The 27,014-nt window shown below is 54.3% G+C and overlaps 9 protein-coding genes across 9 annotated transcripts in view; 5 read left to right on the top strand and 4 right to left on the bottom strand.

Moving 5' to 3' along the window:
• MONBRDRAFT_33220 (uncharacterized protein) overlaps positions 1 to 282 on the top strand; it is a gene marked incomplete at its 5' end in the record, with an annotated part of 3,002 nt that extends 2,720 nt beyond the window's left edge. The window contains one exon of the mRNA XM_001747441.1: positions 139 to 282. Coding sequence (XP_001747493.1) covers positions 139 to 207 — 69 coding nt within the window. The 3' untranslated portion in view covers positions 208 to 282. The remainder of the gene's footprint in view (positions 1 to 138) is intronic.
• A 1,263-nt stretch (positions 283 to 1,545) lies between these two features.
• Positions 1,546 to 5,752, top strand: MONBRDRAFT_33221 (uncharacterized protein; the record flags this gene model as incomplete). The annotated part of the gene is made up of 21 exons (XM_001747442.1): positions 1,546 to 1,680; positions 1,808 to 1,885; positions 1,994 to 2,106; positions 2,269 to 2,353; positions 2,456 to 2,533; positions 2,638 to 2,736; positions 2,840 to 2,939; positions 3,044 to 3,100; positions 3,183 to 3,343; positions 3,420 to 3,498; positions 3,591 to 3,643; positions 3,758 to 3,836; positions 3,961 to 4,025; positions 4,131 to 4,196; positions 4,280 to 4,335; positions 4,467 to 4,556; positions 4,675 to 4,726; positions 4,806 to 4,919; positions 5,067 to 5,204; positions 5,313 to 5,425; positions 5,559 to 5,752. 21 exons carry the CDS (start codon positions 1,546 to 1,548, stop codon positions 5,641 to 5,643), a joined length of 1,896 nt encoding a protein of 631 aa, XP_001747494.1. The 3' UTR covers positions 5,644 to 5,752.
• A 268-nt stretch (positions 5,753 to 6,020) lies between these two features.
• On the top strand, positions 6,021 to 8,987 carry MONBRDRAFT_33222 (uncharacterized protein; the record flags this gene model as incomplete). The annotated part of the gene is made up of 14 exons (XM_001747443.1): positions 6,021 to 6,152; positions 6,182 to 6,262; positions 6,465 to 6,506; positions 6,604 to 6,676; positions 6,771 to 6,871; positions 7,043 to 7,129; positions 7,248 to 7,337; positions 7,434 to 7,540; positions 7,642 to 7,720; positions 7,808 to 7,883; positions 8,001 to 8,168; positions 8,384 to 8,514; positions 8,620 to 8,683; positions 8,821 to 8,987. 14 exons carry the CDS (start codon positions 6,021 to 6,023, stop codon positions 8,871 to 8,873), a joined length of 1,284 nt encoding a protein of 427 aa, XP_001747495.1. The 3' UTR covers positions 8,874 to 8,987.
• Positions 8,988 to 9,113: 126 nt separating this feature from the next.
• On the bottom strand, positions 9,114 to 10,751 carry MONBRDRAFT_33223 (uncharacterized protein). The gene has a single exon (XM_001747531.1). The coding sequence runs from the start codon at positions 10,685 to 10,687 to the stop codon at positions 9,188 to 9,190; it is 1,500 nt and encodes a 499-aa protein (XP_001747583.1). The 5' UTR covers positions 10,688 to 10,751; the 3' UTR covers positions 9,114 to 9,187.
• Positions 10,752 to 11,273: 522 nt separating this feature from the next.
• MONBRDRAFT_27078 (uncharacterized protein) lies at positions 11,274 to 13,001 on the bottom strand (the record flags this gene model as incomplete). Its single annotated transcript, XM_001747532.1, has 8 exons — positions 11,274 to 11,345; positions 11,575 to 11,652; positions 11,745 to 11,788; positions 11,927 to 12,026; positions 12,122 to 12,334; positions 12,427 to 12,606; positions 12,715 to 12,828; positions 12,936 to 13,001. The coding sequence occupies 8 exons, from the start codon at positions 12,999 to 13,001 to the stop codon at positions 11,274 to 11,276; spliced, it is 867 nt and encodes a 288-aa protein (XP_001747584.1).
• A 663-nt stretch (positions 13,002 to 13,664) lies between these two features.
• Positions 13,665 to 14,949, top strand: MONBRDRAFT_37852 (uncharacterized protein). The gene has a single exon (XM_001747444.1). The coding sequence runs from the start codon at positions 13,693 to 13,695 to the stop codon at positions 14,818 to 14,820; it is 1,128 nt and encodes a 375-aa protein (XP_001747496.1). The 5' UTR covers positions 13,665 to 13,692; the 3' UTR covers positions 14,821 to 14,949.
• A 1,521-nt stretch (positions 14,950 to 16,470) lies between these two features.
• On the bottom strand, positions 16,471 to 17,535 carry MONBRDRAFT_33226 (uncharacterized protein; the record flags this gene model as incomplete). Its single annotated transcript, XM_001747533.1, has 5 exons — positions 17,219 to 17,535; positions 16,978 to 17,104; positions 16,803 to 16,886; positions 16,604 to 16,680; positions 16,471 to 16,500 (listed from the first exon to the last, which is right to left on the bottom strand). Coding segments are annotated over exons 1-5 (627 nt in total), but the record flags the coding sequence as incomplete, so codon positions are not given.
• An 828-nt stretch (positions 17,536 to 18,363) lies between these two features.
• On the top strand, positions 18,364 to 24,183 carry MONBRDRAFT_27082 (uncharacterized protein; the record flags this gene model as incomplete). Its single annotated transcript, XM_001747445.1, has 24 exons — positions 18,364 to 18,425; positions 18,541 to 18,639; positions 18,781 to 18,844; positions 18,976 to 19,232; positions 19,341 to 19,449; positions 19,538 to 19,657; positions 19,800 to 19,952; positions 20,009 to 20,215; positions 20,354 to 20,467; positions 20,594 to 20,713; positions 20,851 to 20,944; positions 21,078 to 21,253; positions 21,357 to 21,464; positions 21,579 to 21,825; positions 21,909 to 21,988; positions 22,094 to 22,174; positions 22,260 to 22,351; positions 22,540 to 22,655; positions 22,731 to 22,795; positions 22,917 to 23,019; positions 23,145 to 23,236; positions 23,318 to 23,456; positions 23,557 to 23,759; positions 24,055 to 24,183. The coding sequence occupies 24 exons, from the start codon at positions 18,364 to 18,366 to the stop codon at positions 24,181 to 24,183; spliced, it is 3,030 nt and encodes a 1,009-aa protein (XP_001747497.1).
• Positions 24,184 to 24,526: 343 nt separating this feature from the next.
• On the bottom strand, positions 24,527 to 26,460 carry MONBRDRAFT_27083 (uncharacterized protein; the record flags this gene model as incomplete). Its single annotated transcript, XM_001747534.1, has 7 exons — positions 24,527 to 24,655; positions 24,720 to 24,950; positions 25,067 to 25,222; positions 25,374 to 25,454; positions 25,708 to 25,831; positions 25,959 to 26,074; positions 26,182 to 26,460. 7 exons carry the CDS (start codon positions 26,458 to 26,460, stop codon positions 24,527 to 24,529), a joined length of 1,116 nt encoding a protein of 371 aa, XP_001747586.1.
• Between the last annotated feature and the right edge of the window lie 554 nt (positions 26,461 to 27,014).

The following is a 27,014-nucleotide window of genomic DNA, read 5'->3' on the forward strand; positions in this document are numbered from 1 at the left end:
GACACACAGCAGTTGGTCCAACTCTGGTCAAGCGAGTTTCACTTAGCGAAGAATGTGTTTTGTCTACCCGGCTGTGCATTTGCATGTCGGTGGTGTGTGACTGAGTTGTTGTCTGAACGTGTTGGCGTGTTTCAAAAGTATTTGCCTTGGTTGCTTCCCCAGACCGAGCACCGGTCGGGCAGCGTGTATCCGTCTGGCTTTGACTGAGAGGCGTGGGTGCTGGCCGTCCCTCGTCGGATATCTTCCAAATTCTTTTTTTCACGTAATTTTAAGCTGACCCTTAAAGAGCCATCTCTTGTCCTTGCTTGGAAAAGCAAGTTTTTCTCGACTCAAAATGGCATTTTTGGCTCTGCCTGCACTTGCCTCCCGGCGATGGCAATTTTGCGATGATTTTCGTTGAATATTCATCGATTTTTTTCTGCTTTTTTTTGCGCAAATGTTTCCTCAGTTGCGGAAACATGGTTTTCCCACTCCTTGCCATTTTTTGACTGCCTGTTCTTTACCTATGAAAAGTGTGCCCTGTGCGGGTAACTTGGACCACCGAATACGGCTTTACGCTTGTGTCTGCGTGAAAGCGAAACAACAACTGCCGCATTGTGCGCTCAAAAGTCGGGCTCCAGAAGTCATTGAGTCGAGTCGAGTCAGCGCATTGTCGTCTGTCAAAGACGACTCTCGCGTATTATCGGCTTGAATCACACGGCCCAATCCTCTTATCAATGTGAGCCGCAAGGGTTACACTCAGCTCTACCCGAGGTAAGCGAACCAAAAACCCGGGCTCATCCTCGCCATGGTCGAATGCAGATGATCACATGATCAACCAACCAACCAACACCACTCTGCTCGAACGGCAGCGAGCAAGTTGGCTGATTACACAATCATTACATGTACATGTCCCTGTCCACACACACACACACACACACACACACACACACACACACACACACACACACACACACACACACACACACACACACACACACTTTTTCAAAGTGTAACAAAGCCATCAAAGCGTTCACACACACACACACACACGCACACACACGCAAGTTTGATAATTTTTGGCAAAGTCAAGTCGGGTGAGTAGCAACAGCTGGCAGATAGACGGCCAGCAACCGCGTGTGTGGCGGGTGGATTGATGGCGGTGGTCTCCGTCTCTGTGTAGTGGTGGGTGAGGCGTGTGCTGCATGCTGCTGGCTTTTTCTTGGCCACCTTTGTCTGGTCATCTGCCGGTCCTGTCTGCCTGTTCTTTCTGCACCAGCTGTTGTTGGTATGCCCGAGTGGGTGCACCGGACGTTGCTCGAGGACAGGGATGGCAAGCGTTGAAAGACACGCGTGCTTGTCGTGATTGCCCGAGGCACCATCCCCCATTTTGCCGACTAGGCATGCTCACGACACACACCCCATGGCTGGCGCGTTTCAGGGGTTGGCCGAGACACGCACGGCTCGCTCAGCAAGCCCGGACATCGGCATCTTCGCGGGAGGGGGGCACGGTTGCGCCAACTTCTCAAATCAACACCAGTTTACAAAGCAAGGGCAAAGGTCGTGATGGAGCTGTTGCGTGCTGCCCGTCCTGGTGCCTCGGAGAGGCTGGTGCAGGCAGTGTGGACCTGCTCCGTTTCCACCTCGCATCGTCGCTACACCACCTTTGGCGGAACGCGCGAGGACAGTGGGCCCAAAGCGGTATGTTCCGTCATCACCGCATTCTGGCGTCCCAGCTCTCGTGCCCTGCGCAGGCAGTCAAGCTGTGCACGACTCTGCTCGACACACCATTTCTTTCATCTCATCACTCGACACGAGGCGCCCACAGACTCTGCGGAGAATCAAGCCCGTCGTGATTCCTGAGCGCACAGGCGCGGAAATTCAGCATGACCCCTTCTACAACAAGGTAACGCTGACATTGGGCGTGATGAATGCTCCTTGCACCATTATCGAAACACGTTCTCGGACCCCTTTGACTTGACACCGTTCATTTTTTTTTGGTCGAAACCCATAGGGCACGGCCTTTTCCGAGCGTGAAAAGGATCGCCTGGGTCTCCGCGGCCTTGTGCCACCCGTCATCAATACCATCGAACAACAAGTTGCGCGCATCTACAGGGCCTTTCACGCGTACGTCACCTCGCATTCATCACATGTACCTGTCCTGCAATTCACGACGGCACTCGCATCTTCTGGCTTCGTTTCTTGCGCTTGCGCACGAACGTGGCTGCTGACACCACTCACGATGCCCCGTCACCCATCGCGTTGGGTGGGCCCATGCTTTGTTATCAGGGCTGGTCATACCAGCGAAGAAGACAAAGAGCGCGGACGCGAAGAGGATGTCGTTGCCAAGCACCTCTTCCTCATGTCCCTTCAGGTGTGGTGACGCAAAACCCAGATGACAGCACGGATGGTCCACACCCGCGCTCAGAGGACTCAAGCCGATGCTCCACCACCATGCTGCCGATGCACCATACAGGACCGAAACGAAACACTTTTCTTCAAGCTTCTGACCTCACGCATTGAGGAAATGGCCCCGATCATCTACACTCCCACGGTGCGTGATCGATTTGCTCGTTTACCCTGCCTGGACATTCCATCCTTTCCACCCCCAAAATCGTGCGAGGCGCCATCTCTGACACCAGGGTGGCGGCTACATAGGTTGGCTATGCCTGCCAAAACGCCTCGACGCTATTCCGCCGTGCTCGTGGCATGTACTTTACTGCTGCCGATCGAGGAGACATGCACGCCATCATTCAGGTGCGTGGCAAGCTCAATGCAGCCGTGAACGGACCCCGCGCTCGAAGGTGTTGCTAACAGACCCCACCGTGCAACGTTCATTCCGCGTCATCGCGTCTCTCAGAACTGGCCTCGCAACGACGTGGACGTCGTGGTCGTGACAGATGGCTCGCGTATCCTTGGTCTGGGCGATCTCGGTGTTCAAGGCATGGGCATCCCTATTGGTAAGGCTGTAGCGGTTCGCTGGGCGCCAGTGTTCCAGCCTTTGTGCCACTCGCAACACCGTGGCTCACGTCATTTGTGCTGCTGGCACTCTCACGTATTCCAGGCAAGCTGGCTTTGTACGTAGCGGCAGGCGGCATTGAGCCCAGCAGATGCCTTCCTGGTATGCCAAATCATGATCCAAGCACTCCATTCGCGTTCAAGACTTGACGCCTTTCCTCACTCATCTGCAACATGGCACGCAGTGATGATCGATGTTGGAACCAATAATCAGAAGCTGCTCGACGACCCATTCTACATGGGTCTTCGCCAGCGCCGCACTGAAGGCCCCGAGTATTTCGAACTGATGGACGAGTTTATGCAGGCCGTCTCCTCTCGCTTCCCGCGCGCACTTGTACAATTCGAGGTATGTGTATGCTCTGTGTATTTGCTCATGGTCGAGCACGATGTACACTGGTTCATTGCTGGGCGTGGGCCGATAGGATTTCAAAACGCCCAAGGCAGAGCAGCTGCTGAACCGCTATCGAAACATCCACACCTGCTTCAACGACGACATGCAAGGTGCAACCTGCATCCGTTTTCCTCAACCACGTGGCGAGGTGTAGCGCATCGTATGCACGTTTGATGAATTATCTTGTCGTGCACAATCGTAGGCACGGGCGCTGTGGCCTTGGCGGGTCTGCTGGCCGCGTTGCGCCGCAACGGGGTAAGCAGCTGCATCTTGGGTCGATGCTACCATCACAGCCAACGGCAGTCCTTTTTATCGCTCGCCCGCGGCCGCATAGCTCAATGGGCGCGTCGAATTTTTGTCATATTGCAGGAGGACTTGACGCGAGCCAAGATCGTGTGTGTGGGTGCCGGATCGGCCGGGTTGGGTGTTTGCAATATGATCTCAGACGGTGCGCTCAAGCCCCTCATCTCGTGCGGGCTCGTTCAAAGGCACATCACCTTGTCGCGCTCGACCGTCTCATGACTTTTAATGTGAAATTCGCTATGGCACGCCTGGTATTGATGCACGGGCAGCTATGGAACGTCAAGGGCTGAGTCGGCAGGAGGCGCTGAATCGGTTCTGGCTCGTTGATGAGAATGTGGGTTATCAATAGCTGCTGCTATCCCATCCGTGCCGTACTTGGGTGGGTGCTGCAGCCCTTTTCATTGTTTGACGATCTTGTTTGCCGTTTTTTTGGGTGCAGGGCTTGCTGACAGCACGACGCATGGACAAGCTGGCGCAAGGTCAAATTCCTTTTGCACGCTATGATGTACGTGAGGTCTTGGTGAGGGCTGGCAATTTCAGCTCGTTCGTTCTGTGCGTATGTCAAAGTCATGGTGGCATGTGATGTAGAGTCCCAGTCTGGACTTGGATGGCGCAAGCCTCAAGGAGGTGGTGGATGGCGTGCAGTACGTTGTCGGTGTTTGTGTGCCTTTGGGCACTTTTTTTTTCGGGCATAAACTGGGCGCGTCATGTCGGAGAGGGGCAACACGGGACGCGCAGTTGACGGACAAATGCCATGCTTTCGTCCTGGATGCAGGCCGACGATTCTTCTGGGCCTGTCCGGCGTTGGCGGCCTGTTTACGGAAGAGGTTGTCAAATCCATGGCCACGCATGTTGAGCACCCCGTGTAAGTTGGAGGGTGTGGGCTTCTCGTGGCAACGGTGGTTGCCAAAACACAAGCCGACGATGCACGGTCAACTTACGCGGACGGATATGCTCACCGCTCTTCTGCTGTGCGGTCTCAGTATTTTTGCCATGTCCAACCCCACGAATTTGAGCGAGTGCACAGCCGAGCAGGTCGGTATCTGAAGCCGTCGCTGGGTTTGAGGTCAAAAGTTGAATGCTCATCGTGTTGTGGCAAACGGCGGGGGTGTAGGTGTTTGAGTGGACCGATGGCCGTGTAACCTTTGCCTCTGGGTCGCCCTTTGGGCCGGTCACGCGTCACTCGCCCAGCAAGGGGCAGGAAGTGACCCATCAGCTCTCGCAGGCGGTTCGTTGTGTGCATACCATGGATGGTTGCGGTTCAGGCCTTTTTCTTGCACATGTTGGCGTTGGGTGTTTGAAAGGGCGGTGCCTGGGATCACGTAGAGCTGCATGTGGGTGTGATCCTGTCTGACCGACCTTGTGTGTCACGTAGAACAACATGTACATCTTCCCCGGGTTGGGGCTTGGCATTGTGGCGGCGCAAGCCACGACGGTGACGGACCACATGCTCTATGTGGCGGCCCGGCGTCTGGCAGATTGTGTGAGCGAGGAGGATCTGCGCATTGGCAAGGTACATATATGCTTGGGTTCTGTCTTGTGCGCTGTTCGCAAAAAGTCGTTGCTTGTGCAAATGGGCTTCTCACCTTGCCATGTTTTTTGGGGCCCATACTTGCACAAGGTTTTCCCGCGCATTTCGGAAATTCGCGAAGTGTCCCTGCGTATTGCTGTGGCCGTGGCTGCCACGGCGCAAGAAGATGGCATTGCTCGACGTTCCCCTCAAGATCGCGACTGGTAGGCGCGCCACGGAGTGCTTTGTGGCTCTCTCGCTATCCTACCCCAGCTCGTCGTTGCGTGGAATACTGGTGCCCCTTGCTCATGCACGTTTTGGGTGCGTGGTCTGTTGCCTCTTTGATATCAACTGCAGGACGCGCTTTATCAAGGAGATGATGTGGGTCCCCGAATATGCTCCCATCATCAAGTCCAACGCCCGCATCACCGGCTCTGTGTAAGGCACTGCGCATGTCATCTTGGTTGCATACGCCTGTGGCCAGTGGGCTGCCTTCCTCTTCTTTTTCCCAACAGCCTCTCGCGGCAACCCAATTCACTGTCAAAAACGTCTTTGATGGTCAAATGCCTTTTTTTTTTTTTTTTTTTTTAAAATTGTTGAGGTCAAAATGGAGGGGGAAAGCAAAATAACACACAACATCAAAGTGTGACAATGGGGTACAGTTCAGTGGCCTTGGTGTTCTTTGTTGTATTTCTCTCTCTCTCTCTGTTTGACGACTGAGAGCAAGCGTGTGAAACGGCAGCGGCAAGTTCCGAACTCGAGGAAAGGGAAGCTGGAGGAGCTGTTGGCGTTGTGTGACATCCAATACAAACGATTGCCATGGAGGAAATTGGTATCTCCGTGCCCAAGGCAACAAAGCCCGTGGCTTCCGTCTCAGAGGTACGACCGATGAAAGGAGCCCTGTGCCATGCATCTGACGTGGCCGACGGCCCCGACAGTGGCTCATTCAGTGTCTTTCGTTCACGTTTGGATGTCGCTAGCCCGAAGAAGACTTGTATCTGACCTACAAGAAGCTCCAGCGTGAGCTGGAGTTTCTACAGGTCCAGGAAGACTACATCAAGGTGTGACCCCATTATGCGGTTGTGTGTCAGGAGAGCTGGTTTGCTGTTATTTTCGTGCATCATGTGCTCCTTCAAGAGCTGCAAAGGCTTTTCTGGGGGGGCTTGGCCGGCGGCGCATCTTGGCCGGGTCCTTGTTGGCTTGTCTTAATGTCTTATGTGACGTGCATAACTTTGGCTCATCGTTACCGGCTCGTGGTGACAGGACGAGATGCGCAATTTGAAGCGTGAATACCTTCGGGCCCAGGTGAGTTTATGTTTAAAGCGCGCAACAGCATCACCGAGTCTTTATTGCAGGCTTTTTTATATTTAAAGGCTCAATTCTGGTTTGGTACTTCTTGTAGGAGGAGGTCAAGCGTATCCAGTCCGTCCCGCTGGTGATTGGTCAATTTTTGGAGGCCATTGACGAGACCAGCGGTATGTCAAACACCATCAGTACCAAAAGTAGGCCAGGTATAGATGATATGCCCGGTTTTTCGAGTCTCACTTTTGGCCTCTGGCCCACGCTTAGGCATCATTGGATCTACTACCGGGTCCAACTACTACGTTCGCATCCTCAGCACGTTGGATCGTGAGCTGCTCAAGCCAAGTGCCTCTGTTGCCCTGCACAAGGTAAGAGGCAGTGGCTCACGTGCGACGTTGTCCGAACAAGCACCAGGAAGGCCTCTTTTTGTTTTATCCCCCCCCCCCCCCTCTTCCCCCCGCCTTTTTTTCCCAAAAAAAGTTGGCGTATGGCTGTCATTCAATGCCCCGTCGGCCTGGCATCATTTTTCTTGGAAATAGCACTCCAACGCGCTTGTGGACATTCTGCCGCCCGAGGCTGACAGCAGTATTGCAATGATGACAGCCGACGAGAAGCCTGACGTTTCAGTAAGCCGTGCAACTCGTCTGCCTGTACCAGTTGGATTTCGCCTGGTGTCGACTCAAGCTAGATGGCCACGATACTCACGATTGGCTTGCCTGGGCTTGCTGATTTGGATCGCTTTAGTATGCCGATATTGGAGGCATGGACACCCAAAAGCAGGAAATGCGCGAAGCCGTCGAGCTGCCTTTGACACACTTTGAACTCTACCAGCAGGTGACCTTGACGCTTCTTGTTCCGTGACCCGAGAACTCTGCTTCGGACTGCGTCCCACGGTGTAAACGACCCTTGCTCATGTTTAAATGCCCTTAGATTGGTATTGACCCGCCTCGAGGTGTGCTGATGTACGGTCCTCCGGGATGTGGTAAAACCATGCTGGCCAAAGCCGTGGCTCACCACACTACAGCAGCCTTCATTCGGTTCGTCTTTGCAGCCCTGTTCCCTGATTGCATCAACCGGATTTTAAAGCTGCCGCTGGCTCTCTTGCCCGTCGTCATGCTGACTTGATATCCACACACAGCGTGGTCGGCTCGGAGTTTGTTCAAAAGTACCTCGGCGAAGGCCCTCGTATGGTCCGCGACGTCTTCCGTCTGGCCAAGGTACGCCAACAGCGCCGTTTGCCGCCGCTGAAGTTCATCGGTGCAACAAGTGTATGGGCCATCTCACGCGCAAGTATGATGTCGCAGGAAAACTCACCTGCAATCATCTTCATCGATGAGATCGATGCCATCGCCACCAAGCGTTTCGATGCACAAACCGGCGGTACGTCGTTCGTTGTGGGTTTGTGCCAAGGCACTACAAGTCAGCCAACCCACTGCATTTGCTAGCGGCTCACCTCACTGGAATTATGTTGAAAATTGGTGGGGGGGGGGATTGTAGCCGATCGTGAGGTGCAGCGAATTTTGCTCGAACTGCTCAACCAAATGGATGGTTTCGACCAGACTGTCAACGTGAAAGTTATCATGGCCACCAACCGTGCGGACACCTTGGATCCTGCGCTTCTGCGACCGGGCCGCCTTGATCGCAAGATTGAGTTTCCTCTGCCTGGTCAGTGCAATTTTTTTTTTTCCTTGCAGAAAGAGAGAGAGAGAGAGAGAGAGAGAGAGAGAAGAAGAAGAAGAAGAAGAAGAAGAAGAAGAAGAAGAAGAAGAAGAAGAAGAAGAAGAAGAAGAAGAAGAAGAAGAAGAAGAAGAAGAAGAAGAAGACCTCCCTCCCCCTCCTAGTCCGTCTTAGTTTATAGCTCACCCATAATGGCTTTCTAGACCGTCGCCAAAAGCGCTTGGTCTTCAACACTGTTACAAGCAAAATGAATCTGTCCGACGAGGTCGATCTCGAGGATTTTGTGGCTCGTCCCGACAAGATCTCTGGCGCTGACATCTCCTCCATTTGTCAGGTATGGCGACATTTTTTTCCATGTTGACTCTGCTCTCTTTCGTCACGTTTGACATCGCCATGCCTATTCCTCATGCCTCCCTGTCTGCAATCGCGGCATGTGTAGGAGGCTGGCATGTTGGCTGTGCGCAAGAATCGCTATGTGATCTTGTCCAAGGACTTTGAAGAAGGTACGCCACTCTTTGATGATACGAAAAACCATAATCGAATTCTCTCTTTCCCTGGCAGGTGCCTCTAACCTAACTTCCGGAGACAATCAAGGCTTGGCTCTCATTTCGCCTTATGCCTTTTGTTTTCGTTTCAATAGCCTACAAGAATGTGATCCACAAAGACGAGGACGAACACACCTTTTACAAGTAAAAGCCCCAGTGTGGCTTTTTGGTACGGCTGTGGCGGCACCATTTGAATGTCGTGGCATGGCCGGGCCATCGGTATTCCGCTTGATGTAAAAATTCAATGTTTATCAGGCGCCCCACCCAATTCTGGTGTTACAAGTCATTATGATCCCATGATCCGTCCCGTCTTCTTGGGATACGCTCAACACACGTTGCTTCCTTGAGACACCACCCGCGCCACGAGACCGTGAGCTTGTGTGTGTGTGTGCTCCTATCAATTATCACGCTGCGTAAAGATGTTTCGCTCACACGCAAAAGAGGTAAATGGCAGCGTTGGTTTTAATACTCAAACAGGGTCGACTCGTCGATGCGGGTGGCATCTGCCGATACAGCACCGTTTTGGTGCACCTTGGCGTATTTTGTTTCGCCAGCTGGGCCTGGGACGCGAATAGCAAACTTGGAAAGGGAGACAAACTCAAGGAAGAGGGATGTGGGCTCCACGGAAGTGGCTGCCAGCTTGGAATAATCATCACTGGGGGCAAAGTAGCGACCATTGGGGCCCTTGATCTGGCAGTGGCCGGCCTTGACGTGCATGTGGAAGACGGTGGGCTGGGCGCGATTGCACATGAGGTTGCCCGTCTCCTCACCTGCCATGTTGAGAAAGCCGTATTTGGTGCGAAGGACAAGGCGGGGGCGATTGGTCATCTCGTACACGAACAGAGCCTCCTCTGTGGGCTCGTGGCCGTTGGCCGCCATGCTTCCGTTCTTCTTGGCCGTGATGTAGGCGCCATTGCTGGCACGCAGCGCCAGTTTTTCATTGAAAAACTCGAGCTGAAAGCGTGCCTCGGGCTGCGTCTTGGTTTCAGAGTCGCCCATCAGGTCGCCATTGCCATTGATGTAGCAAAACAGGTTCTTGTGGGTGCGCAACGCCCAACGACCGTCATCGCCCACCTCGAGCTGAAACTGTTCGGCATCGCCGGTCTGGGATTGGCTGGCCAGGATGGCCGTGCCGACGGCCACGGACACCTTCTTACCGAACCAAGCCGTCATTTTGATCTGAGGTTGGCTGTCCTCGAACACATACAGCTCGTCCTTGCCGGGAGGTCCAGGTTTGGTGGCCTTGCAAACGCCGTCGCCGCCAATGCTGGACAGGAATCGACCGTTGGCGGCCTGAAAAGCCACTTGGCCGCCGAGGAGACGAAGTCCATACTGAGCGGTCGGGCCAGCCTCTTCGACCAGACTGCCAGACTGGTCCAAGAACTTGCCGTTGGCTGCCTGGATGGTGTAGCGGTTGGTCTCCTCGACAAATTGCAGCGACATGACCGCATCGTCCCCCCAGGGAATGACCTCGTCCGTGGTCACCCGCTGACCATCCGCGTTGAGGTGCATAAAGGTCTTTCGGTTGACATTCCAGATGTTCATTTGCGGATGCAGAGCCAGGTTCAAGTGAAAATAACGGTCTTCAGCCAGGGTGCGGCCGTAGGCGTCGACGTGTTCTCCATGGCCACCCACGTAAAAGCCAGCGCTGGAGAGAAGGGCAAAACGGCCACTATCATCCGGGACCAGTTCAAAACGCTCATTCTCACCAATGCTCTCAGCAGTGGACTCCAGGCGTCCATCAGAGGTGGCACTGAGGTAGCGACCCTGGTGCGTACGAAGGGCGACCGTCGAGCCCGCGCCATCGGGTTGCTCAAAGACAAAGATCTGTTTGTTCTTCATCACCTTGCTGCTTACGTTGATGCGGTTGCCAAAGGGTTCGACCGTCAGGTACAAGCCCTCATGGTTGCGGAGGCCAAAAGCCCACGGGAGGAGTTGGCCCGGATGCGTAGGCATGGTCATGATTGGCGGTCGCAAACAAAGCCGGAAACCGGAAGTCGAAAGCAAAACAAGGTGCACAAGCTCGTCAGAAGGAGAGCAAATGCGAGACTGGCGCTGACAGTGTGTGCTGGCGGCAGGCGCAGTGGTCCGCGGTGGGCGTTGACGTTGGAGAGTCAATGGAAGCTTATGGAATCCAATGTCAGACAACTCTAGGGTTTACTGCTACCTCTTGTCAGTGTGTGAAGTGAAAACACAAACGAGCCAATGCCTCTTTCGACTTGACCTGATAGCTCGCTAAGACTTCATCCCTTCCTTGAGCGGTCAACGCGAGATTTGTGATTGGCCCTGGGGAAAGGCTCGCAATGATACTGGTATTGGATTCATACATCAAGATAAATTATGATTGGCAGTCACTCGTCGGCCGACGTAAAAGGCTCACAGGTCTCTTAAATGATAACTCGTGCAAACAACATGGTCAAACAGCCAACCATCATGCTTTCGCTCGAGGAGAGGTGATGTTTGCGATTTGACATGCACTAAAAAAAAAAAAAAGAGGTACCAGCGAAGGTGGGGCAAATAGAAAAAGAGCAGATAAAAAAATTGCAGTCTAGGATGCGTCTTCATCTGCCGCAATGGGCGCTTCTGGCTCCTGCTGTTTGGCCGGCTGATCGGGAAATGACTGAGGTTTGAAGAAGAAGCACGCCCCAAAAAGAAAAAAAGGGTGAGATTGTCGCTCAAGCTTTACACATATGCCGTATGGGAAGATGGCAGACGTCCGATTGTCAAGCAGTTTTTCTTCGCGTTGGGTTTCACCGATGAAGGGGTGGGAGTCGTCCCGAGGGACAGCCTTCATGCAGACCACCCACGCATGCAGCCTGGCGCAAGTTATGACAAAACGCAAGGCTTACCGCTTTCACAATTTCACGAAGGTTGTAACGGCGAAAGGTAGATCGGTAGCCAGCCAAAATGGAAACACCCGCGACGTGCTGTAGGTTGCGCAGCATCATCAAGTCAACCATGAGCACCGTAATAAATTGTTTTGAGTGAGTGAATTCAGTATTGCGATGTCAGCACCGACCTTGATCAGTTCAATGACCACGGTGACACTAGGAGTCGTTAAGTCTATAGAAAAGTCAACGTCACGAGAAACAACGATGAGAAGGGTAAGGCAAAGGGAAAAACCAGGCAGATATGCGAATAGCTGCCTTGGGATGTGGAGGTCCGGCACAAATCGGGCCTGGGAAAAAAGGGGGAACATACCAGCTTTGTGCGGCTGGAGCTCCTCGATAGCTGCCAGGGCATGGATGAGGGCATCTCGATCCAGCTTTTGGTTAAAGCGCCGCTTCAAGTCAATGGCGTACTGCACAAGCACACATGCGGTAAGCAACACGAGAAAATCGTCAAGAGGTGGAAAAGCGCTGGGTTGGGCCGCCAGCTCGAGCAGGTGAAACTCACTGTCGTGGGGGGCTGACCAACGGCCAACGGGGTGTTGGGCAGAAGTGACTTGAGACAGGCAGAGATAGCTTCTATTGAAGCCTCACAGGTACGCTGAACGGGAAGAAGACGCTCGATGACGCGACTGGGGGCAACGCCCGTGGTGCGACATTGTTCAGCAATCTTGATGACAAGGGGAGTTGGATCTTGCTCCAGGGCCAGAAACATGACGCCCTTCAGAAATTTAGCGCACAAAGAAAAAACACTAAAGACGTGAGAGCAGCCAAGTGTGCGATTCCGGCACAAGCACGCCAAGCGGAGCTCACCTTGACATCAATGTGCATTTGCTGCAGTGAAGCAGCTGGGCCAGAGGGTTTACCATCGGGCCGACGGGAGGCTTGCAAGGCATCCAGCTCTGCCTTGAGCTCGTCTTCGACTGTCAGTGTGTCCGAATCGGCAGTGGTAGAGGAAGAGGCAGCTTCAGCAGCAGTTGCGCTGTCAATCAGCTGTTGTGAATGGCGATCGTGGTCAGCTTGGCTTCCAAGGATTTGAGCTGACGTCGGGAACGTCATGACTCAGGGGAGGAGCTCGTCGATGCGGCGGGCGCGCCTAACCTCGGCGAGAAGGTTGCGCGCATCTGCCAGAGCCTTGCCCTCGTGCATTGGACTGCAAGTGATGAGACACCCTTGCAGGTTGGGCTTGAGGGCCAATCCAGCATATTTGCCACGCTGTGTGGTCCGCACGAGTCAGGCTGTGAGAGGCCGGTGTCAAGTGCAGCAACAAGAGGCGCAACGCAGTGGGCAGAGGTATCATCTCATCATCCGAACAAACAGACCTTGCCATTGCCGACATATTGGTTCTTCCGCCGCTTTGCGGACCCTGAGGCTGGTGGCGGCGGCATGACGGCTCGAGGTGCGCTGTCTGTGCGCTTGCGAAAACTGCTTCAGGCAAGTTGGCCACGAGGGAGTGCCAACGGCCCAACTACCAAATGACATGAAGCCTCTTTTCCCAGTATCCTCTGACATTCTGACATGCAGGTACTTATCGGGTACAAACTCGGTTTCTTGCATCCCGAGTAGTGTCGAATCCTGAACCAAGTTTGATTTGGGTCCAAACTCGGTCCAGGTCGGGTTCTCGAACATCACCCAAAGCCTTTGTCCGCCCCATGCCATTCCGTAGGCTCGTGCTTACCATTCAACATCAACTCGTGTGGATCGATTTCTTTTGTTTCCTCTTGGTCCACTCCTGCGTACCTCGAAGATTGAGCTGTTGGTTCATGTTGGGTTGGATCTTGGTTTGATGAGATCCCCGTTTGGACCAACATCTCTCTCTCTCTCTCGGGATTGGCCTTGAGTTAGCACACGTCCAAATATGGGGGGAGGGGGCGGTGCCCAGTGGATTTCTGCTTTGGTTGCTGACTGACTGACTACATGTACAACCACAACCACTACCACTACCACCGCCAACCTCTCGCCCGGCCCGCCACCGCCACCGGCGGGGATACTTGTGGATGGCCTGCGCTGGTCAGTGGCATTTTCCTGATTGACTCAAGCTGATCATCTCCAGTTCTCTTCAACCCCACAACCGCCGCCATGGATGATGAAGTTGCTGCCCTCGTTGTTGACAACGGCTCCGGCATGTGCAAGGCCGGCTTTGCCGGTGACGACGCACCCCGCGCCGTCTTCCCCTCGATTGTCGGCCGTCCCCGCCACCAGGGTGTCATGGTCGGCATGGGCCAGAAGGACAGCTACGTCGGTGACGAGGCTCAGTCCAAGCGTGGTATCCTGACCCTCAAGTACCCCATTGAGCACGGTATCGTGACCAACTGGGACGACATGGAGAAGATCTGGCACCACACCTTCTACAACGAGCTCCGCGTTGCCCCCGAGGAGCACCCCGTGCTGCTGACTGAGGCTCCCCTCAACCCCAAGGCCAACCGTGAAAAGATGACCCAGATCATGTTTGAGACGTTCAACACGCCCGCCATGTACGTTGCCATCCAGGCCGTGCTTTCCCTGTACGCCTCTGGCCGTACCACCGGTATCGTGCTCGACTCTGGTGATGGTGTGACCCACACCGTGCCCATCTACGAGGGTTACGCTCTGCCCCACGCCATTCTGCGTCTTGATCTGGCTGGTCGCGATTTGACCGACTACCTGATGAAGATTCTGACTGAGCGCGGTTACTCTTTCACCACGACCGCCGAGCGCGAGATTGTGCGTGACATCAAGGAGAAGCTGTGCTACGTTGCTCTTGACTTTGAGCAGGAGATGCAGACTGCTGCCTCTTCTTCTTCTCTGGAGAAGAGCTACGAGCTGCCCGATGGCCAGGTGATCACCATTGGCAACGAGCGCTTCCGCTGCCCCGAGGCGCTCTTCCAGCCCTCTTTCCTGGGCATGGAGCAGACTGGCATCCACGAGGCCACTTACAACTCGATCATGAAGTGCGACGTCGATATCCGTAAGGATCTGTACGCCAACACTGTGCTGTCGGGTGGTACCACCATGTTCCCCGGCATTGCCGACCGCATGCAGAAGGAGATCACGGCCCTGGCTCCCTCGACCATGAAGATCAAGATCATTGCCCCCCCGGAGCGCAAGTACTCTGTCTGGATTGGTGGCTCCATCCTTGCCTCTCTGTCCACCTTCCAGCAGATGTGGATCTCCAAGCAGGAGTACGACGAGTCTGGCCCCTCCATCGTCCACCGCAAGTGCTTCTAAATTAACTAGTCGCATCCTTCAATGTTGTGCGAGCTGTCGCATCCTGATGCCTTGATGGTTTTTCTTGATGCTTGACGCTTTTGTGCATGTAATCCCCATTCCAAAAACATAATCGAAATTCGAATCCCATGACCAAAAAAAAAGATGTCTCTGGTGTCCATTATCTGGATGTTCACATGTCCATATCCCACTTTCCTCAAAACAAATTCAAAAAGACAACAGTGGTTTGTTCAAGCAGAAGAGGTATCATTGGCATGGGTATACAAGAGTCTTTCAATTGGCCGAGTTTTCAGGGATTGTTGATCCTGGTTCTACCTTGCAATCCGCACGAGGTGGCCACTCAAAGTCGACATCCTAGCAAACCCATGAGCCATGGTGAGCACCGGCCCGAATCATTCAGTCAAATTCTCGCTTGCCGTGCGTGGAAAACCTACTGTGACATCAAGAGCAAGAATGTCGCATTCACAGTCGCCCAGCAAGTCGGCCAGGCTGGGCGTTGTGCGTCCCAAATCGCTATGCACAAACTCCTTGATATAGGTGCCTATGCAGCCGACGAGTTGCAGGTGAGAATTGGGCGTGATGATCACTTCCCGCTTCGTGGCCTACTGCAACTCGCAAGCCGAGCGTGCTCGCAAAAGCCATCTGACCTGATTCTGTCTGCAAGTTGAGCAGATAGTAGTTTGCTTGTTCCAAGGGTTGAATCTGCAAGCTAGCACGGTCAAAAGGAACAGAAAAGAAACAGACCCATGAGGCGTGGAGTTGATAAGCATCTCACAGTCACAGAGTCAATGCTTCAGTCTGCACGAACCGGAAAATCGTGCGCTCGCGTACAGCAGCAGTGCGTCGGTGCAGCACTCGAAGCGGTGTGCGTTGGTACACTCGGACATTCTATTCTCGCGAAACCGCATGAGGATGGTGTCATGCTGCGCTCTGAGCGGGAGCACAGGCCAGGGGAGCTGACCTTCTTATTGTTGAAGGCCACAATTTCATCAGCTGTCAGCTCGCGTGAGCACCAGATGGGACACTGATAGGATTTCGTCTTGCTGCCAGCAGAAGCCTTGAGCGCGTCGATGCTGGCTTCAGCTTGAATGATGCAAAGATCGCTCACGCGCACATGGGGATGCTTGTTGATTTCCTCCTGCAAACGGCACATTTCCTCCCACGGTATGTAATGACGAAGGGCGTCGGTGAATCCGATGGCAAAGGGCCGCCCTTCGCCGAGCATGCGCACGTCCACATCCTACTCGCGCCAGAGCGGGGTTGTGAGTGACTTGCTGCCTCGCGATAGCATTGGGGTGGATGCGCTAACGTTCGGACACACACCTCCCGACCAGCCGAGATGAAGGTGCCCGGTTCCGTCCGCAGGGCTGGCAGCAAGGGGTCCCGGATAATTTGTTCCACTGATTCCTCACCCTTCTCCGCCCACGGGCTCTGGGGAATGCCTCGCCTGGTCTTGATGTAACGACCTGCACCAAGTGGTCGAACCATCAACGCAACGCTTGTTGTTCTCCAACCCCCCGCCCCCTGCCTCGCCACGCGAAGATGACAAATCCCACTTGCTAAACACCAGCTGCGCACGCAATGAGGACCATACCGCCAATCCAAATGGGAGCGCGCTGAAAGGTGACAGCGGGCGGGGCAATGGGTTTGCTTGGGGCCTTGGGGGGGCATGGCATGTGGCTGATGGGTGCGCACATGTACAAAAGGATGTGAGAAGGCCATGGGGTACTGCGATAGATGTCATGCTGCGATGGGCAAGGGCAAGGGGATAGTGTTTGCCAACCGAGTGTAAGTGCTCATGTCGATGCGCTCCAGGAGGCTGTCGATATCCTTGGTCGTCCAGGGTCGAATCACTCCGCGCTGAGAAAAATAAACGAGAATGGAAGAGAAGAGTCAGCGCTGCACAAAAAGTGTCCCCATGCGGTGAGGGGTCAACGTGGCTCGCAGGCCGACGCTACCCAGCGGTGTTGATGAGCACGTACTTTTTGAGCTTTGGGCCGACGAAAGTTGTGCCGTACTTTGCTCAGGCGATCGTAAAACTGCAGCGAGTGGGCGGTCTCCCACGTCTGATCCCAATACAGTGTGTGATGTTTGAGTGAAGGAGCGCAACCGTGGAGAAACCGCACATGATGTTTGGCACAGCGATGACCAGCGTACCAGGTGAACGAGGAACTCATGGCCACCCCCCCAAGTGTACTGGGGCAGGAGCGGCATGAGTTGGTGTCGCAACGCTTCCCGCACGGCATTTTTAAGAGGCACATTCTCTTGAATGGTGACTCCCGCGCTGTGGTGGAAGGACAGCACGAGTCCCAGACACGATCAGGATCCGCATGCAGATACGGAACCATTTGAGCCGAAAAGGAGGCGCAAGTGCAACCCAGCTTTGCTTCCAACAAACCTGGATGAATGTGCCATGGTGAGGCTTCTCAGATGTGCATCAAAAGCAGCGGGAAGATTGATGCTAAAGTTGAGACGGGGACTGTCGTAGCCCGGGCCGCCCACCGCACTGGCCAGCTCGCGCAGGTAGGCGTCATCATGAAGCTCGGGCAATAGGTTTTCACAAAGCACGCAAGGGCTCTCCGTCTCCACCGTTAAGTCGTCTTCTGGCGTAGTTTCCTCGCTATCTACAGTGTCAAATCGCGCACAGCACCATCGACACACCCCAAGCTGGCTCAAGGCCGCTGCCGTCACGCTTTTCGCGGTCGCCATTCTTGCTCCTGCGCCTGCCAAAAATAATCCAAAAATCCTGATCCCCAACTCGTGGACCATCGAATGAATCAACCGTCTGACATCTGACAATCTGACATTCAGAAGCGAAGCGGATGTGTAATGTTAGACACACTCTCAAAGGCCAACTGTACTAGAGAGAGAGAGAGAGCGAGATTGAAAGAAGAAAGAAAGGAAGAGAGAGCAGATGCGTGTGTGTGTGTGTGTTGATCATCATCATCTGCTTTGGCAAACAACAGTGACTGATCAACGAACTGGGCGGTCGTGCTGAAACTCAGTGCATCCGCCTCCTTCGGATCGGGATTGATCTCCGCGGCGCGGCGTCCGCTCTCCCCTTCCACTTCAGTTGTTTCCTTGGACAAGGGCACGCCCCGTGCTGGGAGGGTGTCGCCGTATCAATACGAGCAGTACCTGCAGGTGTACATGCAGTGCGAGAATCCCTTTCTGGTACGCACGTTGATGGCCAGCACGAGGGCGCAGCCGTAGGGGTGTCGCAGCTGTGAAGAGCGGGCTTGAAAATGAGTGGCATCGGCAGCATCAGATTGCCATGGCTGCTCGTACTTGTCTGAGCGCTTGGCATCTGAAGCATGCTCTGGGTTGCTCTGGATCGGGCAGCTCTTGACGCATGCACAGCACGCCGCTGCAGAGGTCAGGCCAAGCGGCTTCTCTCACTGATGCCGTTGCGCCGCGTTCCATAGGCGTGGCCGTACTGATCCTGAATGTGGGCCTGGCCCGGTCTTGAGGCATTCGATCAACACTTGTCCCATCCTCATTCTGATTCTGGCATTGTGTCGTGGCTCCTTGTCACCTTGCGCCATGGCTCGATACAATGCATTTGAAACAAGCCAAGAGGCATGGCACTACACCAACATGAGCCGGTACGCATCCCTGCGCGCTCGCGTCGATCTGACCCTAGTGCTCATAGAGGTTAAACCTTTGTTTGGCTTGTGTCTCCTGTCGAAAACGGGTCAAACACCCCAATAAATTCTGCAGATCGGTGGCGGAGACAATGCTAACTCGTCGCCGAGCCAAGGGCACCTTTCTCGTTCGCGACTCGGAGCGCGTGCAGGGGGCCTCTGTCCTCTCCGTCTTGTAAGTCCATGCTTCCATGCAATTGGAGACATTTATGGATTGTGGTACTACTTTGAGCGAGCACTCCTCGACACGCAATGATCCTCATTCCTGTTCATCGCTGCCGTTTCTATCGTGGGGTGGGAAAATGGATGATGATAGCCAGGACGACTTGGTGCACCACTACCGCCTGACAATTCGCGAGGACAACTCTGTCGTCGTAGACGTACGTGCGCTTGCCAAACATCACATTGGCCATGTCTCGCTGCCTTTTGCTTTTGCTTTTGGATTGCCCTCAACCATGTCCTCTCGCCGGTGACTCGTACACATTCTGGCTGATTCTGGCTGCGCAATTAGGGTGTGGATGCGGTATACCCGTCGCTTCGGGCCATGATCCACGCTCTACAAACAGAAAATATCCTTGCCAGTCCTCCCATCATCCCTCTTGAGCTCAACAACACCGGCATCTACGAAGAGACGCCCTCACACGCCTCAACCACCGATGATGATGATGATGACGACGACGAGGACGGGGACGATGATGAGTCAACTGGCGATTGTCGCCTCATTTCAGCTCTCAAGAGCAGTCTTGACCTCAACCATGCCACTTCCAGGTGCGTATCCTTGACTGACGCTTCCTACACTGTGACTTTCTACTCTTCTCATCGCCCAGTCGTCGTTGTGCTTCCCTTGTTTCGACTAACGCACGATCCCCCCCCCAGATCGGATCCCTCAGCTATGGGGCAACTGCAACAGTACATTCAAGGCACCGCGTGTCAAGACAGCAACGCCATCAAGTCCATGGGTAGCATTCCTGGTTTCAACGAGATGGTATGTCTTTTTCCGCACTCAGACAATCTGGTTTGCACCTAGAACTTGACGGGCCTGACTCATCACTGCTGCGTTTGCGCAAAAACAGCTACATGCAGCCGCGAAGCCCTTACTCACCGAGCTACGACGCTTCACAACTCGTATGGAGGCCACCCGCAATCTCTTCCAGCTCGCTAGCGAGGAACGCGGCTTTCCTGGCGCCGAACCGGTCCGTCTGGTGCTGCTCTATCACTGGTCTTGAGGCCCACCAACTCCAGTGGCTCAGTGTTAGCCCCATCCGCGTATCCCATGCAAATTCACCTGTGCATCTTTGCCCGCGCTTTATCTTGCACCGCCACTCGTGTCTATAGTTTCAACTTCACGAGCTGGATGAGTCAAAAGCCGATGAAGACCCGCTGCTTTACCTCATTCACAATCTACAGATGGCCCGAGATATTTCGCAGGACGCATCCACTCAGGTTTTGCCTTGCTATCCTGGACATGTACACACCTCCCGTGCCCACGTCAGTGTCTCTCACGGTCGGCTACTACATGCTTCGGCTTTGCCCGCGCGACGCAGGCCACGTCGTTTCTGCGCCACTCCACGTGCCGTCATTCGGAGAAAGAGGCCCTCATCTATGAGGAGGGTCGCGCCCGCGATGACAACGTCTACAGTTACAACGTGCGCAAGGTGGAAAAGGTCATGGGCAAAGCCGAGGAGCTGACTGTGGATGTCAACCAAGGCGTCGTCCTCACTCGCCACAGTGCCGGGTCACAGGACAACAAGGTTGGCCGGTCGTGCATCAAGTTTTGCCTTGCCTGGGCTCCATATGCCTCAAATTCTCACAGAGAGGGTTCTCATTCTCACTGGTGTTGCAATACCGGGATACGACCGTGACAACATTGGCCTGCGATCACCCATTAGACCTATCGTCACGACGAGGTTGTGCAACTGATCAAGTCGCGGTCCAACAAACAGCGCTTGGCCATTTTGTTCCAGGGCAAACGACGCAAGGATTACATATTCGAAGATCTACAGGTTTGTTACGCTTCCTTCTTTCATCTGCTCGGGATGGAGTCGCCCATTGCGAAGTGGCATCCCGCCGACTCATGCCTTTGTTTCCTCGCCTGGGCGTTATGTACGGCTTTTTACACGTCGGGTTAGCATCGAGAGGACTTTTGCCAAAAAGTGCGGATGCTCAAAATGCGACACGGTGGGCACCAACTTGAGGATAGCCGCCACTCCAAGCTGAGCATTTGGATTGGAACCTTCAACATGGGTGATGTATGTCCTTGCACGGATCTTTTTTGAAAATCCCCTTCTGCAAACGCCTGCGAATGTGCAACATACGTCAGCGACAGAGCCTGGCACCTTCAAAAAGTGAAGCTCAATTCGTCTGGGTGTGTTTATGGCATGCACAGGTGGCGGCGCCCAACGACCTGAGTAGCTGGTTCGCTTGTCAAGGCCAAGGTCGAGCTCTCCCATCCAATTCAGAGCACGACATTCTAGCTATTGGTAGGCCTTTGAGTTTTGCTTCTTGTCTGTTTTTTTCCCGCTATCAAGAGGCGGGTCGCCACCCGCTTCTTTGAGAAGGAACATCACTTTGCGCCCTCATTCGTGCAACCATGACGCAATTCTTCGGTCTTAGGCTGCCAAGAGGCGGGCATGGCAGAAAAGGACTGGTTGGCGCTGGTGCGGCAACACATCGGTGCCGGCTACCAGCAACTGGCCTTTGCAAAATTGCTGCAGATTCGACTTGTGGTCTTCGTGCGCGATCAGCACATGAACAAAGTCAGCCATCTACAACAGAGCGTCGTTGCCACGGTCAGTACCTCCTGATAGCAGGCGCTCAGGCTGTCCTGGGTTGGGCCGAGGCAGGCTCTCTTAGCCCCGTGACTCAAAATGGTGCAACCATTACCTTGACCAGGGATTGGCTAATAAGCTCGGCAACAAAGGTGGGGTGGGAATAGCGTTTTTCGTCAACCAGACCTCCTTCTGCTTCATCAACAGTCATCTCGCAGCCGGATCGGAAAAGGTACACAGCTGCCATTTTGTCTCAGGCGACTACTAAACAGTCGTTTTGCGCTCTCGGGCTGACTGCAAGTCGTGCTCACACGGTCGTCTTCCGCACGTGGGTGACCACGCGTAGCTTTTGAAGCGCAACACCAACGCTCTGGACATCTTTTCCAAGCTACAACTGGGCCAAAAGCACCTGTCTGGCTTTGACATTCTCAATCAATTTCATCACGTCTTTTTCTTTGGCGACCTCAACTACCGCATCAATCTTCCCGTTAACATGGTGATTGACGATGCCAAGAGGCAGCAGTACACACGCCTGTGCCAATACGACCAGCTCCTCATGCAGCGCGGCTCACAAAAGATGTTTTTTGGATTCGGTCAGTCTCATCTCTCATGCCCTGATGTTCCAGCTCATCATCGCTGTTCTCACGCGCGTCTTCTGGCCTCATCCCTGTGACAGAGGAGGGCCCAATCGAGTTTCCCCCCTCATATCGCTACAAGCGGGGCACACGAGACGTGTACGAGTACGAGAAGCAAAAGGTGTGCCAGCGAGAAACCGGATGTGACGCTCCTTCCTGGATGCGGCAGATCTGTCGGGTCTTTGCCTTTTTGTAATGCAGGTTGTTGTGGCCATGCGTGTTCTAGGCCAGCGGCATCAAGATCAACGTGCCCTCCTATACAGATCGCATCATGTGGCGTAGCTTTCCCAACCTCTACATCAAACAGGTAGGCATGCTCGTGCACCAATGCGTGTTTGACCTTCCTTAGCCACTTGTCAATCACTGACGAGGCGTTGTGCTCATATTGGCAGACAAGCTATGGTGCAACGACGGATATCATGACCAGTGATCATAGCCCGGTCTTTGCCACCTTTGATATCCAAGTTACTGATCAGCATGCAAGGTCAGCAGGGTGTGGTTTATTGGGCATGGTGGTACAAAGGGCAGGGACCCTGTTCATCTAAAGTGGCTCTTCTTCTTTGATGTCAAAACCGATATCTTCAGCTCCTGTGGACTGGCACTTTCTATCCGTTCGGCTCAGCACGCCTCATGCACCGCACTCTATCCTCGCTCTTTTGCTTGTTCTGACAGCACCTTGGGAAGTGGCGAGAATCGTTGCACCGTGTTTTTTCACAGTGCCGTAGCCAAGCTCAAGACCGCCGCCAATGTCAAATTTGTACTACAATTTTACGCCAACTTTATTGATGGTACGAGCTTTAGGTCCCATTGCCCTGGCTAACCCGAGGGGGGGTGGGGGGTTTCATATTCTCATTCTTTCGTAGGCAAGCAACAGACCGTGCGCAACTCAGATTATGACTATGAGCCGAAGAACCCCATTTGGGCTGGCGTAAGTTTCTTGAGGATCATCTTGTCAACCTGCTCGCCTTGGGCTCAAGCCATCAGTGCCACCACCGAGCAACGGCAATACAGAGGCTATCTCATGCTGGCATGCGTCCTCGGGGCTTCAGACGGACTTTCCACGCATCGTGCCCGCTGTGGCTGATCGTGCCTACCTAGAGCACGAGCACCTGCTCATTGCTGTCAAATCAGAAGATGGCGATGAATCCTATGGTGCGGCTTGCTTGCTCTTGTTACTGGTTTTTTTTGGCTGCCATGGGTGCTGTTGTGCTGAGACGACGCTCCAGCAGGTGTGCTCACTTCGAACGGACTGCATTGATGGCTGATCGGGTGTGCAGGCGAGGGATCGCTGTCGTTGATGAACATGTTCAGCTCTTCTGCCCAGCCCTGCCCCTTCAAGGTGGATTTATCTCACCACGGCGAGTTCACGGTATGCTTTCGCACGTGCGACGAATTGCCAAGCTCAGCAGGTTTAGCAGTTCATTCCGTGCTCCACGTTTACTTTCGGTAGGGCACATTGGCCGGGCACATGTGCGTGGACGGAGCACGGGGCAAGAGCACCATGGGACAAACAGACCTGGTGGCAGCCGGCGATGAGGATTTGGATGCCCTGGACGCCACCCTAGACGGCAGCCGGCGTACTCGACGAGGTACGCCTGCTTCAATTGCATGAGGGTCGCTTGGTCTGGTGTTGCCATGACCTATGTTGAGCATAGAGTCTGATTCACCGCTCTTGCCCATCTGCAGCAGCTCCATTGCGGCACAACGCCACGTTTACCGAAGGCATGGCTTCAGCGCATGGGCCACCTGCCATTCCGCCTCGGGCCCGCATGGGGCTGAGCGAGCGACGCCCCATGGGTGCTGCTACTCTGGCTGAAAAGGAGCGTGCCAAACGGCCAGCATCCATGATGGTGCCAGCTACGCGTGCGGGGCCCTCAGACCTCAACAAACAGGTATGGTTTTGACGCCTCAACTTTTCTGTTGGCTCTTTGCTATTACACCTAGGATTCAGCTCTCAATCCGCACGCACTTTGTCGCCGCCTTGTCTGTCTCCCCCAACTCCATAGCACGCGAAATTGCAAGTGAGCCAGTTCTTTCATGAGCTGCAGCTTGGGCAACTTGCAGGCGCTTTCATCCAAGCTGGCGTAAGGCTTCTACACCCACCGTCTGCGATGCCTTGGCTTCATGTTTGTCTCCTTTTTTTTCTCAACTGTTGCGCTCATGTTATGATTATGGCTTCATCTTCAGTATGACGACCTGGAATTTTTCTCGGACTTAGCCGAGGAGGATCTGCAAGACATTGGTGTCAGCGCGCCAGATATCCAGATCATTATGACCGCCATCGCTAAGCGCAATGCTTCGGCAGCGACGCCCTGAAAGCCTTTTGCTTGAGTGTGTGAATAAGACGGTTGCTTAGCACCCTCAGCATGTGACTAGGTTAAGACGGGTTGTTTGCTTGCTTGCTTTGACGACGTTTCTTCTGTTTTTCTTTTTCCTTTCCCCCCCCCCCCCTTTTTTTTTTTCGCCTCTGTCTTTTGTCTGTTCCCTTGCCCCAAGGGCTGTGTTGTCCTACCCGATTCGACCACAATGGCTTGTCACGTTGTCATTGACTCCAAGTAATTGGCACTCTTGTTTAGTCACTTTTTTTCGCCGACTCCTGCCCACCCTCTTCGCTTTGGCTTCTGGATGTGAGGAAAAGCAGGTGTCTGAGCATTGGTAGCTATACCAATTGAGTTTTGTGAAATGAGCCGCAGATAATGTTGTGCTTGGGCGTGCATTCCAAGGGTCTGAGCCGACCCAGTGCTACCAAATAGCCAGCCTCCTGAGAACCATGCATCGTGCCTTGGGTCTTAGTGGTCCACACGCAACAAGAAATGAGCGCGAGTTTGAGCGGGGCGGATGATTGGACCAACCTCTGCCAACGAAAGGCGATCGCCGTCGATTGTGTCCATGTACGCATCGGCCACGGCCGCTTCGGGCGAAGTCATGTTGTACGTGCAACCGTCCTCCAGCATGCCGGGGTCTTGGTCCGCAGCCACACCAAAGCCAGAAAAGGCATGCATGTCCATGCCCAAATCTCGGTACCGTTCGGAGCGGGGGTAGTCCATGACGCATTCGCCTTGTTTGTTAAAGTTGCGGGAGATCTGTATTGGCCACGATGGGCGGAAGGATCAACCATCAGACTCAGGAAGCACTCAAATACAAGTGCATTGCTAGCTTGGTCCATTGCAATGCCGGCTCTAGCACGGATCTGACGTACTTTGCCATAACAACACGGACAAAACACAAAGGCAGCATGCTGGCTGATGCAAGCGTTGAGGGCCAGATCGGTCAGCATGCCACAAAAGTGAAGTCCCACCCCCAGATCAAAAGGAAGCGCCATTTCAGCAAAGGATTCCATATCGCCGATGCAAACCTGCACATGATTGCACCGATTTCAGGTTGGAGTGGTCACAGGCGGGAAGAGAGAAAAAAAAAAAACACAATGCGCCACCCTCCCCTTGCCTCTTATAAAGAAAAGCATAAACCCAAGCAAGATGGATCAAAGCAAGAAAAACATTGCGCACCGACACGTTGGTGAGCTTGAGCTGGGCTGCCCGTTGCAACGCACGGGACAAGGAGAAGACATTTCGATCAAACAAGATAATCTAAACCGATATGCAGTCAGTATGTGAGACGCATATGCGGCTCAAGATCACATGCCAAAAGCAACATGGCCCAAGCATGGCTCAATTTGATCCAGACCTCGCAGTCTTTGAGCACGTAGGCCAGCAAGAGGCCCAGATGCCCCCCACCCGCGCCGAATTCAACCACGCGATCGCCGGGTCGTGCGACCCCGCAGATGGCCCGACTGATACTATCGACCTGTTGACGTTTCCGGAGTTGCTTGTCTGGGCGTACTTCACCACAAGCCGGGTCCAGCTCCGGCACCGCGCTGTCTGGGCGCATGACAGCGTCCAGCCGAGCCAGCAAGTAATCTTGACGTGATGGGGCGTCAGGAGAATCGTCGCGGTGCGTCCGTTCCCTAAATCGTGACCCCACCGCATGAGTGAGAGGCGCAGGTTACGGCCATGACGTGGGCGGTCCAGCGCGACGTAACCACACAGAGCATGGTTTGGCCAAGCAATGCAGCAGGATAAAACGCAACCCACCCCTGCATGATGCCGGCCAAGTTTTCCAGCTCTGTGGGCGGCCTGCGCATGGCATTGAGCTGATCGAACCATTGGGCTTCCATGCCGCGACGCCGAGAATTGCGCGTCTTTCGGCTCTGCTCATTTTTGGCCGCAGCACATGAGCGGGGACCCAGCAAAAATGACCATGCGCCCTGGAGCGACAGGAGAGACACCCTTTGCAGGCCCAGTCCATACGACATACGTTCATGGCCTCGTCAACGCGCGAGGGCACCATTTTGAGAGCTTGCTTGGTCAAGCCTTCTTCACGGCGCAGATGGTTGTCGGCGGCCCCCGGTGGGGCGGGTGGTAAGCCGGTACAGCGCTCATTGAGGATGGCCAGCAGGCCGTCCACCCAGCGCCGTAAATTGGGCAGATGCTGCCAAGATTCGTCCTGGCGCAGATGCTGCTCGTAGGCCAACAGGAGCACAGCGCCAGCCACGTCGGTGGCCGAAAGGTAGGTGCCGTTGCGAGGGCCCAGCATGAATCGCCGATTTGCCAAGCGATCATCGAGCTCCAACAAGGGCAGGAGCGGGAGGACAATGGGCCCGAGATCGTGGTGCAAAGCCTGCCGCAGCTGCCGCGTTGATTGCCCAGCTGCAGTCTGTTTATAGCGGATAGTTTTGGCTTCAGCATCGCGGTGCCAGTTTAGCGACCCATACTCGGCCACCAACGCCGGCAACAAGCGCTCATACATGTGTTGTATGAATTTCAGAGACTGGAGGGTTATAGGCGCGTGAAACAAGGCGGCGTCGCGCAAGGGGTAGCTGGGTGAGCGTGTACAGTTGCAGTCTGTGGTCTTGGGTTGGCTGCTTGGGGCGCGCGTTTCTGAGAACACACCTGAAGGCGCCCAGTTTTTCCCCGGCCACGAAACGCGGCAATTTGTTCGGCATGTTCCTTGGTCCACGAGGCAGGGTCGGCCGCCCGCTCCTGCAGAGGCTGTGTCAACAGGGCGTCTAGGCTCAGCCCAAGCTGTTCACCTGCGCCCTTGTTGGCTACGGAGGCATGTTCAATGAGATTGATGGTCGAATCACTTCC

This window comes from Monosiga brevicollis, genomic scaffold (assembly GCF_000002865.3).
Source record: "Monosiga brevicollis MX1 MONBRscaffold_17 genomic scaffold, whole genome shotgun sequence".
Lineage (NCBI taxonomy): Eukaryota > Choanoflagellata > Craspedida > Salpingoecidae > Monosiga > Monosiga brevicollis.